We start from the raw sequence: 12,483 nt of genomic DNA on the forward strand, positions 1-12,483 counted from the left end.
AAAAACCCTATCTCACTAATAATGAAGTAAAATATATATAGCCCTAAAACAAAACAAAACAAAATGTTAAATATATTAATTACAAATAACCAATCTCGACTCGATTGGAATTGAAGTTTGATTGTGAGTCCAAGCTCAGCTTCGAATTTCATGCAGTGTGGGGGATAGTGGTGGGGTATATGTATCCTCAACAACTACATCATTTTATCTAGTGGCTCGAAAAAAAAACTTACTATATGCGTATATATTCTTTATCATGCGGGTCCTCTATGTGAGTCTCTGTGCACACAGCTGCATTGCAAATATGCATATATACAAAGAGATTGAAAACGACATGACATTTCTGAGGTTGTGAAGCTCAAAAATGTATTGAAGAAAGCAATTGCCTGAATATAATCCGTGACATTTCATATATAGCTCGGTACTTTGGCTCCTCTCAAAATGATCATCTGCAAAGATGCATGGGAGACTCCTCCTTGTATATATCAAGGATTTGTTAGATGCCGACGACTGCATTGGTGTTGTTCTCTTGGTTAGCCAGTTTTTCTGTTTCTTTTCCGATCTAAAGGGAGAGAAAAAAAGAGCATTATCCTAAGGGGAGCCTAGCTAGGGCTAGGAGGCGCACATGAAAAAAATAAAGATTAAAAAGATTGAGTAAAACGCCAAAACAATTACATAATTAATGGGGAGAACGTACTCTGATATTTTGTAGAATTATGCGAATGAAGACAGGTTTGCTGTTGGGAAATTCTAAAGCAAGAAAAGCATATATACCAAACCAGTGGTTTTCATTATTTAATTGTGTTAATTTGTAAGCTTGTGGCTGCCGACACCACTGGATTTCATTAGGCAAACATAGATTTCCAACTCTATCATAGAGTAAAAAAAAAATTATATCATTGTTAATTCGACAGAGAGAGAACTTAATTCTGCATACGAAAAATAGAACGTCGATGCATCTCATCCAGAAAAATAAATAAATAAATAAATAAAAAGGGGTTTTTTTCACGTGGTTTCTAGGAGGCTTGGGCAATCACGGGCTCAACAGGCACTACAAGTTAAAATATCCTCTATCGTAAAACAGTGCTGCTTGATTCCCTCTGCTTTGAAAGCTGAGATGGACGTAATAATTGTCCCCGTCTCCAAGCAGATAATAATTGGTGAAACTAATTGAGCGAGGCTTTTCTAAATGAAGGTGAAAACTGCGTTTCATTTTATTTTTTATATTAAATTCTGTTTTTTAAGATGTTATTTTTTATATTGAATATAATTTTTAAAATGTTATTTTTATATTTCTTTGTTTTAAATCCAATTTGTATTGGAGGTGCACCGCGTAGCTAAATGAACTGGTATTATTAGTTCTGTCAAGTCAATCCATGATGATAAAGTTGCAATAAAATATTGGACTGTAAATATGAGCATGACTGTTGATTGAAGAAAGAATTTCAGACCACTCAAGTCTATAAGAAAGCTGGCATGCATGGCTTGAGCTACAGACTCACTGAGAAACCCAGTGAGGGAAGTGCCAAGTAGCCACAATGGCCAAGTTTGCTCTGGCTAACCTCTTGATCCTCCTTGTGAACTTGGGCACTTTGCTCACTTCACTTGCTTGTCCCTATTGCCCTTACCCAGCTCCGCCATCTAAACCACCAAAGTATCCTCCTAAGATACCACCGGTGCATCCTCCTCCCAAAGTAAAGCCACCACCAAAGTATCCTCCAAAGACACCACCGGTGCACCCTCCTCCCAAGGTAAAGCCACCAAAGTATCCTCCTAAAATACCACCGGTGCACCCTCCTCCCAAAGTAAAGCCACCATCAAAGTATCCTCCTAAGATACCACCGGTGCACCCTCCTCCCAAAGTAAAGCCACCACCAAAGTGTCCTCCTAAGATACCACCGGTGCATCCTCCTCCCACAGTAAAGCCACCCCATGGCCCTAAACCCCCCAAACCCCACCCACCTAAGCCGCCTGTTGTTCCCAAACCTCCCATTGTACATCCCCCGTTTAAACCAAAACCACCCATTGTACATCCCCCGTTTAAACCGAAACCACCCATGGTGCATCCGCCCTATACACCGAAACCACCCATTGTGCATCCGCCCTTCATACCGAAACCACCATATGTTCCCAAACCACCAATTGTGCATCCCCCCTTCATACCAAAACCACCATATGTGCCCAAACCACCAGTTCTGCCACCAACACCACCGGCTCTTCCACCACCAAAGCCTCCAGTGACTCCTCCAATAAAGCCACCAACTCTTCCACCACCAACTCTTCCACCACCAAAGCCTCCAGTGATCACTCCTCCAATAATGCCACCAACACCACCAACTCTTCCACCACCAAAGCCTCCAGTGACTCCTCCAATAAAGCCACCAACTCTTCCACCACCAACTCTTCCACCACCAAAGCCTCCAGTGATCACTCCTCCAATAATGCCACCAACACCACCAACTCTTCCACCACCAAAGCCTCCAGTGACTCCTCCAATAAAGCCACCAACACCACCAACTCTTCCACCACCAAAGCCTCCAGTGATCACTCCTCCAATAATGCCACCAACACCACCAACTCTTCCACCACCAAAGCCTCCAGTGACTCCTCCAATAAAGCCACCAACACCACCTATTGTGAACCCTCCACCACCCGAAACACCATGTCCTCCACCTCCACCTCCACCTCCACCACCAAAACAAGAGACTTGCTCCATTGACACTCTCAAGCTAGGTGCATGTGTGGACGTGTTAGGTGGACTGGTCCACATTGGCATTGGCAGTAGTGCCAAGGATGCATGCTGTCCAGTGCTTCAAGGTCTTCTTGACTTGGATGCTGCCATATGTCTTTGCACCACCATTAAGGCTAAGCTTCTCAACATCAGTATCATTATACCCATTGCTCTTGAGGTCCTTGTTGACTGTGGCAAGACCCCACCTGAAGGGTTCAAGTGTCCCGCTTAATTAATCAGGTACTAGCTAGCTTCCATTTTCAGAATTTCGCTATATATATATATAGTCTTGACAAGATATTCCATTTATCAGAAAAAATATCCATGAAACTAAATCATATTTTGGCGTTCTTGATGGTTGCAGGTTGTGTTGAAACATGCAGAGGGTAACATGTGTGAGCTTGAAAGTGTAAAGAATAATTGCATGTAGGATCATGAAGTGGCTGGAATGAAGCCTCTAATTAATTCAAGAGGATATCTTGTGTTTTGTTATAGTTCTAGAGAATTTTCTTGTGTTCCTTCCCTTCTCTTTTCAGAGAATATCTTATGTTAATTTCTTCAACTTGTTGCCTATCAAATGTGGGCATACTTTCTTGATTGCTTGATGTTTAATTCCATCAAAATGTGATGATCTCCATCACTTGTGACTGACGCGCGCCATCCAATTATCCCTCCCTCTCATGCATGTCTTTATTAAAGTGTTTGAAATTAAAAATATATCCAAATAATATGTTTTTTATTTTTAATACTATTGCATTAAAATTATTAAAAAACATTTGAAAAACGACATGACTGTAAAAACAAAGATTCGTTGTCCCCTTGTAAACTCTTTTAAAAAGCATGTTTGATTTCTCTTAAATCATATTTTTTCCTGGTACAGGTTTCTGATCAATCCATACTTGGTTTGAAATGTTTATTCCATTGTGGACCAAGACCATAATATTTTACTTGAGAAAATTAGTATGATTTGAAGTAAGTCAAATATATACTGTAAACGGGCAGTGCTTGGTTCACGGGAAAAGATAGAAAGGAAAAGGCTACAAACTCTTATCCAGCCTAGCTACAAGATTACAAGATCCCGAATATATTTATTTTATATTTCTACAAACACTATATGATAAAGACAAGCTTAAATTATTATATTTTAATAAGGATTCTAAGTTCTAAGCCTAACCAAGGTGTTTGGGACATGCGAGAAGGAATGGAGAAGAGTTGGTTTGAAGACCTCGCCTCTTAATCAAGGGAAAATAATAATAATAATAATAATAATAATAATAATAAAATAATAATGTTATTAGATAAGAAACATGGTTTGCTAGAAGTCAGAGCACTCCTGACCTCCTTTTTATTTGTCCGAATAAAAGGGGTAATAATTTAGGAAATTAAAAAAAATCATTGGATAGAATAGTTGTTAAATCTGGCTAGATTTAACGAGTTGATATTAGATATTTACTGTCCAAAACCTAACTTAAATTTGGATTTCAAATATAAATAAAAACATATTAATTTAATAAAATTTAATTGTCCATAACCTGATTAACTTAATCAAATTTGATTAAAGCATAATTAGATGAATTTTTATGAGAAATAATTAACTTAGATAACATGCACATTGATTCAGTGACCTTACCCTTTTGTACAGCAATCCTCATGCTTGGTTTAATTACTTGATGAAAATAATGTTTAATCTATGATTTTTATTTTTTAATACTTGAGAAAAGTAGCAATCCACAATATAAATTACAACCTAGATTTTAAAAATTCCCTCAAAATAACGAAAGGACATGTTGTTGGTAGCACCTTTGCAAAACCGAAAGTGATGAGGTCCAATTAAGGGTTTTGGACCAACCTCAATAATTCCTTCGTAAATTACCTATTTCGTGTGGATGTTAGTAAGTTGTTTGGCATAATTTTCTAGCAATATGGGAAACAATAAGTTAATAGAACCTGATAGAAAAATATAATCAATTCTAAATGACTAGTAACTAAAATAAATGTTATAAAATCAATTAATCATCCAATTTAATAGAGTAATTGTTTTTGTGGTGTAAGATGTGCTTTTTAAAAGTAACTTTTATTTTAAAATATATTAAAATAATTTTCTTATATGTTTTTTGTTTTTGATATTAACACATCAAAACTATCAAAACACATTAAAAAAATATTAATTTAATATTTTTTAAAATAAAATACACTTTTAAAATACATTCACAAATAGAAGTTACAAGACTTCTAAACACTCACTTAATTGAATAAGTAAATTATTACGTAAAATCAGTCAAATCCAATAATTAAAGCAATTCTTAAAAATAAAATAAAATAAAATAACTATAAGTTCCTGCATCTTAAAAATTATACAGCATATCACTGTCTTTATTTTATTTTATTTTTTATATTAAGTAAACGTTTTTATATTATAATATAATTGATCTAACGATTCAATCAATGATTCACTAGTGTTAATAACATGGTTTAAGAAACTCAAATAAAGAATTGATTCTAATTCGGCCATGTTAACGAGCTAATTTTTCTTTCACAAATCTTTTTTTTAAAAAAAAAACTAAAAATGAATAAATAGGAAAAAAAACTCTAATAGGCTTAATATCTTAAGCCCACAAAATAAGCCCAACCCACCCAGTATCAGCTGTTTTCACTCTTCTTGAGCAAGAAGGTAGAGCAAAGTAAGAAACCCATAAAGATCACCAAGGAAGCCATAGCTTTCATCAGCCCTTCAGAATCTCCCGCTCACACTACACAGCAAATTCCTTCTGATCACTTGCATTTTACAGGTAATTAGCATTCCCTCTTGATTTTTATATCAAATGTCTCTTCTTTCGTTGGTTTCTTGAACTAGGTCTTCGAGATTTGGACTTTTTGTATTCGTTTTTGTTGTTGCTTCTTTTTTGTGTGCGATTATGGTTTTTGATTGAAATTTGAAAATGAGTTTTAGTTTTTAAGTGTTGAGTTAGTTTTCTAGGTGTTTACGTAGATCTGTTTTTGTTTTTGGGTTGTTATGGTGGTAAAGCAGTAAAGGTGCTGCTTTTTTATGATTTTGTTCGTGGTTGAGGGGTTTTAGTTGGTAATGCTGATTTCTTAGGTGATTTTTAGAAGTTGGACTTTGAATTGGAATCTGGGATATATATTTTTTTTTTTTGATGTTAATTGTAGTTTTGTAGGGTTTTCAGGGATCAATTTGTTTTGTTATGGGAGACCAAAAGAGAGAGAATTGTTGATGGTGTGCTCACTGGAAGGACAGAGAATGGGATGATGGGGTGTTTCCTAGAAACTGATTCTAATATAGTTTGGCAAATTAACTATACAATGTGCATTGAATTTCGGAGTGGAAAAAGACCTAGTTGGGTTTGATGTGTTTTTTAGAAGCTGAACTCTGGAATTGGAACCTGGGTTATTGTTGTTTTGTGTGTGTCCATAGTAGTTTGTAGAGTTTTAAGGGATCAAATTGTTTTGTTGGAAGTGCGAAAGATAAAACAATATTGTTGATTTTGTACTAAAAAGACATAGAATGGGTTGTGTTTGGCGAAACAGATTTTGATTTCAGTTTGGCAACTTTGTTAGTGATCCTTGATTGAACTGCTAGATGAAATAGAGCAACTATGGAACTATGTAGTTGTATATTTGCTGGAAATGACTGATTTTCGATTGTTTTTTTAATATGATTTGCTATATGTCCTTTGTGATATTCTTGACAGGTATAATGAATTAAAGGATGGTAAACAAGGAAAACCTAGTTTGATATATGGGTTATTGTTACAGAACTGTGCTTAAGTAACTATTTAGTAAAGCATACTAATTTCTTAGTTAGAGTTTTCATTGTCTTTCTTAGGTTTTTTTGAATGGTCAAGGTTAGACTTAATCAGAGGGATGGCATTACTTAAATTACAGTTGCAAGATTTTATTTTCTTATATTCAGTCCTTGTGTGTTTCTAATTTAAACAACTTTCAGTTGCCTGCCTTTGCAACTTCTTTTGTGAGCTCTAGGGTTTGCAAATGTAGTTTCCTAATGGCCTCTTCTCTAAGAAACTTAAGTGTATGCACCTCCTTTACAAACTCCATGCATGTGTTTTCTTGCATATGTATGTGATACATGTTCTCCTATGTTTGCATTTGGCTCTTTGGAACAGAAAATATACATGCTGTTTCCATGAGGCATGTTTTATTTGAAAATGGATGAGCATGAAAAGGGGCTGAATTGGGAAAATGGCACAATGATTGCATCTCCTAAATTTTTTGGTTAATCAATCAAAAGAATTGAAGAATTTAAAATATTGTCAATTTACAGCATGCAAAGCCTATATTCTACCTTTTCAGTTTATGGAAATTCCCACACTGTTGGACTTGTTCGTAGTTCTGGAAGCTCTAGTTGTTTCTGAGATGTTTTCTAATCGTGTCAAGTTCTCACTTCCAAGCTGATTATAATGGCTATGCTGTTCTCTAAGAGTTGCTCTAATTGTTTTTTTTTTCAACACATGCTCAATTTCTGCTTTCTTTAATGTGTTGCATGCTTTCATTTATTTGCAATTGAATGATCTTCATGTGAGTCTTTCACTCTTTTACCGTGGACTCCCCAACCCTGCTTTCTGGCTTTTCCTATATAGTTAATCGAGTGAAAAGGGGCGCAAGGTTAAGAACTTATTTTTGTTCTTTTTGTTGCTTTTGCTTATTATCTTCTTTCAGTATAAATAAAAATGTCTCGGAGATATGATAGCCGCACAACAATCTTCTCCCCTGAAGGACGTCTGTACCAAGTTGAGTATGCTATGGAAGCCATTGGAAATGCTGGGTCTGCAATAGGAATATTATCCAAAGATGGGGTTGTCTTGGTTGGTGAAAAGAAGGTTACATCCAAGCTATTGCAAACGTCAACTTCCACTGAGAAGATGTACAAGATTGATGATCATGTGGCTGTTGCAGTGGCTGGAATTATGTCTGATGCCAACATCCTAATCAACACTGCAAGGATCCAAGCACAACGCTACACCTTTGCATACCAAGAGCCAATGCCTGTAGAGCAGTTAGTTCAATCTCTTTGTGACACCAAGCAAGGGTACACACAGTTTGGTGGTCTTCGGCCCTTTGGTGTCTCGTTTCTGTTCGCAGGATGGGACAAAAATTATGGTTTCCAACTTTACATGAGCGATCCTAGTGGAAATTATGCTGGTTGGAAAGCTGCAGCAATTGGTGCAAACAACCAGGCTGCACAATCCATGTTAAAGCAGGATTACAGGGATGAAATCACAAGGGAAGAAGCTGTCCAGCTTGCTTTGAAGGTGCTCAGCAAAACTATGGATAGTACAAGTCTTACTTCAGAGAAGCTTGAACTGGCTGAGGTCTTCCTTTCTCCTTCTGGGAATGTCAAATACCAAATTTGCCCACCCAATGCTCTAAGCAAGCTGTTGGTGAAGTTTGGAGTTACCCAACCAGCTGCTGAGACTTCCTGATTCGACCTCTTTTGTATCTCCTTCAAGTACATTACTGCTCTAGATAAATTTCATGCTTGGAGTATCTTTCTATTCTCAGAATGCTTCATGCAAATGAGACTTCCAACATCATGTGCTTGATTAGAATTACAGTAGTATGAGATATTTATGATGGTTGATCTGAATTAACCCTTAGACGCCATCATGTCTTGTGTTGAAATTATTACATAATCACTACTGTTTTGTGATTTTAGGGCAAAAATATACACTTCCAACTAAATTTTAGACTCTCGTGAAGTCTAGATGGGCCTTTGTACATGACGCAAATCTATGTCTGAGCAGTTTTTGCGGAGTGCTCTAGGAAATGTCTCTCCTTTTAGGTTTCGGCACATTCGATAATTCGAGCAAAATGGGAAGGGTTCTCTGCTGTCAGCAGTGTTATAAAACCTAGTTCGGTCTAGACTTTGAACTGGGTTTTTTCATTAAAATGATGTTTCAGTTTTATTTTAAAAAAAAAAAAATAGAATGCTTGAAACAACTTCGTTTGGGGAGCTCTTTTTTTTAAAAAATCATAGCTTGGTTAATAAGCTAACTTGTAGGTAGGTAGGTTAACATCTCTAATCCATAACTTAGCCGGGTTTACTCTCGTATTGGGTATTATAAGTTTATAACTAGGGTGGATTCTTTAAAGTGATATTTTCCACAAACTGCTCTTAGAATAATCGATTTCTTGTTAATTGTTCTAAATGTATCATCCAGCAATATGATCGGTGAAAGAGCTGCAAGCCCTAAGGTTCAAGCATGCCAGAAAATATATCAATTTCGATTCTGATACACAAATAACAAGTGATGTGCCATGCAATAGAATATGACTGAACTTGAAATCTCATAATAAACCCTTGAGGTATTTTGGCTCAAGTAACAAGGGAATCTGCTCCATGTTTATAATTATAATCTTTGCCTTGAATCTAATAGCAGACTACAAATTAATTTCTTTTTCTAGGGTTTGCCTGCCTAAAACCTGAAGATACAGATTGGTATGTCCAAAGAATAACCATGAGTCCTTGACTGACTGATAGCAACAAGAGATTTACAGTCAAAGCTGACATCCAGTTTCTTACACAACACTGATCAATAGTATCGTGTCTTTCTACTACAGTCGCTAAACAGAAACTTGTCTTCCCTGAAACTGATAATTTCTGCCATCTTATTGAAGGCTGAGATGTGAACTAAAAGACCATGTTGCTGTGCACTTTGTTTTGCTTTCTGCTGCTTCTTGCAGGCTGCCCTGCTTAGTCTGATTTTTCCTCCACATTGACATATTGCAGCTTCATATCCCTCCTGGAACCAGCCTGTCCTAAGAATCTAGCTGCAGCCAATTACAAATGTTGCCGTTAAATTTACTAGATTCTAAGTCAAACATATTTTTGCACAATTTGCTGTTGTCGTAAATGACAATGAATCTAAACCACGCTCAACAATCAAACAAGAAGTGAAAAGTTATTCCCTCATGCAAAGACAACCAACTTCCTTGATTCCACAAATTGGAAAATGAACTTCAGTTAGCTTAATATATTGTTTGTAACGAATTGCTTTGAGTTTATCACCATTGTCTGTCAAACTGATCAATATGAAGATTAAAAGCCAAGAAACTGACATGGACACTGAGATAATGGTAGCTAGCACAAAACAAATAATATGTGAGGATTGCTTTGGCCAATCGTCATGACTGATGCGAACTTAATTATATTGAAAGATTTAGTACAAATTAATACTTAACCTAATGGGGATTACTAAGGCAACATAGTTCTTACAAACACCTTTTTCTCAGCCTCTCCGTCGCGGTTTCCCCTATACATTGCTCAGACACAATGATTTAAGCCCTTCCCCATCTTATCCATCCACGTTTATGTATTACATTGCTGATTCTTTTGGCAGAATCCAATGGGATGTAAAGTGAGCAAGCTCTCAACTTCCGAGCAGAAGCCAGAAGTAGTCCGCTCCTATGGTCGTGAATCACGCTTTGTTGAATTATTGAAGCCAGAATGCTTGAAAGTGAAGAAGATCCAGAACAAAAGGCATGTGCTCCGAGAAGAGAAGAAGGGTACAACAGTGAGCAAGTTGACTCTACAGGACTGGCTTTTAACCTCTCCTAGCTTGAAGGCAGAACAATTGAGAGGAGGAGAGCTTTGTGTTCTCAAACATGGGTCTTCCAAAAGGGTACACCCATCTATTTCCACCAAGGCAGGAGTGAGTTTTTCCACGGGCAGACTATTGGGGCTTGATCAAGTAGATGATAAAGAAGACTATGTCAGTGCCTCTTCAGTAGTGAGTTCAATTAGCAGAACCCAAAGTGGGAAGTCACAGAAGAGAGTGAGCTTTAAACTTCCTGAAGAGGCTGATATTATCATATTTTACTCTCCACAGAACTCATTGGAGAGTGACCAAGATTGCTCTTTGTAATGTATATTTTCAGGTGCTTCTTGTTCTTGATTATCTTGGATATTGTTTGTGATGTTTCTTTCCTGTTTTATCTATGTCATTTAAATAGTGTAAATTGTAATACTGTATTTCCCCTTTAACATTATCTTCGAATGGAAGAAAATGTTACGAGGAGCTCCATAAATTTTTTGAGAAAGAAATGTTTGGAGAAAAAAGATGAAATTCATGTATTGATCCAATGAATCTAAGTTCAAACCCCTTATCATAAATCTGCCATGGAGATTGGACTGCTCCATTAAAATTGACAGTATTTTCTATTGTTTCAACTTCAAACAGAATTCCGCGAGTAGCATTTGATTTGAGCTTGATAAACAAGTTCCATTGCAAGGTGTGGTGCAGGATTGAGGTAGTTTTCATGGTTGCGGTTTAAAAACGCAGATTTAAAACCTAGTCTTGGATTATTCCGAAAAAATCAGTCTTGCTTGTAAATATGAAAATAATGGAAATAATAAAACCTAGTCTTGGACTTGGTAAGCTTCTTCCTGTTGGCATGTGAAGTAAAAAACAAAAGCATCCATATTACTGTTTATAAGATATTGTCTATCTTATCTTAAATGAATTTCCCACTCTGTTTTCTCCACAGAAAACCAACAAAAACATGTTTCTTGGAAACCTCCTTGCATGGAAACAAGATTGGGACTTTGGAGGAGCTCTTGGAAAAGATTCACAGAGAATTTACACTATTGCTTGCATCCCAGATTACAACAAGTAAATATCCTCCATAGGATTGGCTTGCCTGCCGGTCATGCTTAAATTTAGATGAAGAAAAGTGCCAAAAATTCTGCATAATTTGCGCAGATTATGGTGATTTACGGAATAGATTATTTTTATTATCAATTTTGATTACCCACATAAAATTAAAATCAAACCTGAACATTTTGATTTTAAATTAGATGTTTGTGAGTTAGGCTAACAAAATTTAATCATTAATTATCACATATTTTTAACAAAAATAAAAATATCAAACCAATATTATAAAATAAAACCTAAATTCATGTCCGAGCAGTGTTGCAAGCATGTGAGTTTAAATCTAAAATTTATTTTGTTAAATTCTCTTTTCTCTAAAAACTAGGGTGTATTTTGGATCCAATTTAAACTTTTTATATTCTTAGTGTATATAAATCACTGGAAATTTTATTTTTTTGTGGGATGGAGCTTTTAAAAGGTTACGAGTTTTTTCAAAATATATTAACTAAAAGTTATTTGAAATTAATTTTTTATTCATTTATAATTTAAAAATTAAATTTTAACAAAGTTTTAATCAAAAAAAATAAATTAACCTCATTTTTAATTTAATATTAAATATATTTATTAACCTTGTTTTAAATAAAAATTTCAACAGCTATAATATCATGTTGAATTATATTCTTGGAATTCATGTTGTATGGTATTTTATTTTCTAGTATTAGTTTGATATTTCTCTTTTCATTAAAAAAATGTGATAATTATGTATAAAATGCGTCATAAATCATATCATATCATTTTCATGTTATAAGAGAGTTCTTGTCGTTATCATCATAAATTTCTTCCACATTTCGTCTGGTATTGCTTCAGTGAAAAGCAATTACAATTTCCATTACACCAGTACCATTTACATGACTTCGCAATTAATTCCCTCCTCTCTCTTTTTTCCAGTATATATACAAATTTATTTTTTTATTAAAAATTAATTTTTTTTTATGTATTTTAAATTGTTTTGATAATATGATCTTCCACAAATCACATAATCACTAAAACTTATATAATTATTAATTTTAAACCATTCAAGAATTAATTAATCTATATGTATATAAATTGGTCCGAACCATTCAC

The 12,483-nt window shown here is 35.4% G+C and overlaps 2 protein-coding genes across 2 annotated transcripts; both read left to right on the plus strand.

Moving 5' to 3' along the window:
* The first annotated feature begins 1,447 nt into the window (after positions 1–1,447).
* On the plus strand, positions 1,448–3,380 carry LOC133677594 (36.4 kDa proline-rich protein-like). The gene is made up of 2 exons (XM_062099676.1): positions 1,448–2,971; positions 3,096–3,380. The coding sequence occupies exon 1, from the start codon at positions 1,539–1,541 to the stop codon at positions 2,961–2,963; it is 1,425 nt and encodes a 474-aa protein (XP_061955660.1). The 5' UTR covers positions 1,448–1,538; the 3' UTR covers positions 2,964–2,971; positions 3,096–3,380.
* Positions 3,381–5,365: 1,985 nt separating this feature from the next.
* On the plus strand, positions 5,366–8,449 carry LOC133676614 (proteasome subunit alpha type-4-like). Its single transcript, XM_062098318.1, has 2 exons — positions 5,366–5,520; positions 7,427–8,449. Exon 2 carries the CDS (start codon positions 7,438–7,440, stop codon positions 8,188–8,190), a length of 753 nt encoding a protein of 250 aa, XP_061954302.1. The 5' UTR covers positions 5,366–5,520; positions 7,427–7,437; the 3' UTR covers positions 8,191–8,449.
* The last annotated feature ends 4,034 nt before the right edge of the window (positions 8,450–12,483 follow it).

This window comes from Populus nigra, chromosome 17 (assembly GCF_951802175.1).
Source record: "Populus nigra chromosome 17, ddPopNigr1.1, whole genome shotgun sequence".
In the NCBI taxonomy this organism is placed as follows: Eukaryota; Viridiplantae; Streptophyta; class Magnoliopsida; order Malpighiales; family Salicaceae; genus Populus; species Populus nigra.

Bases quoted from the DNA above. Each gene is read 5' to 3' on its own strand.
- LOC133677594 (XM_062099676.1), top strand. From the start codon at position 1,539: ATGGCCAAGTTTGCTCTGGCTAACCTCTTGATCCTCCTTGTGAACTTG.
- LOC133676614 (XM_062098318.1), top strand. From the start codon at position 7,438: ATGTCTCGGAGATATGATAGCCGCACAACAATCTTCTCCCCTGAAGGA.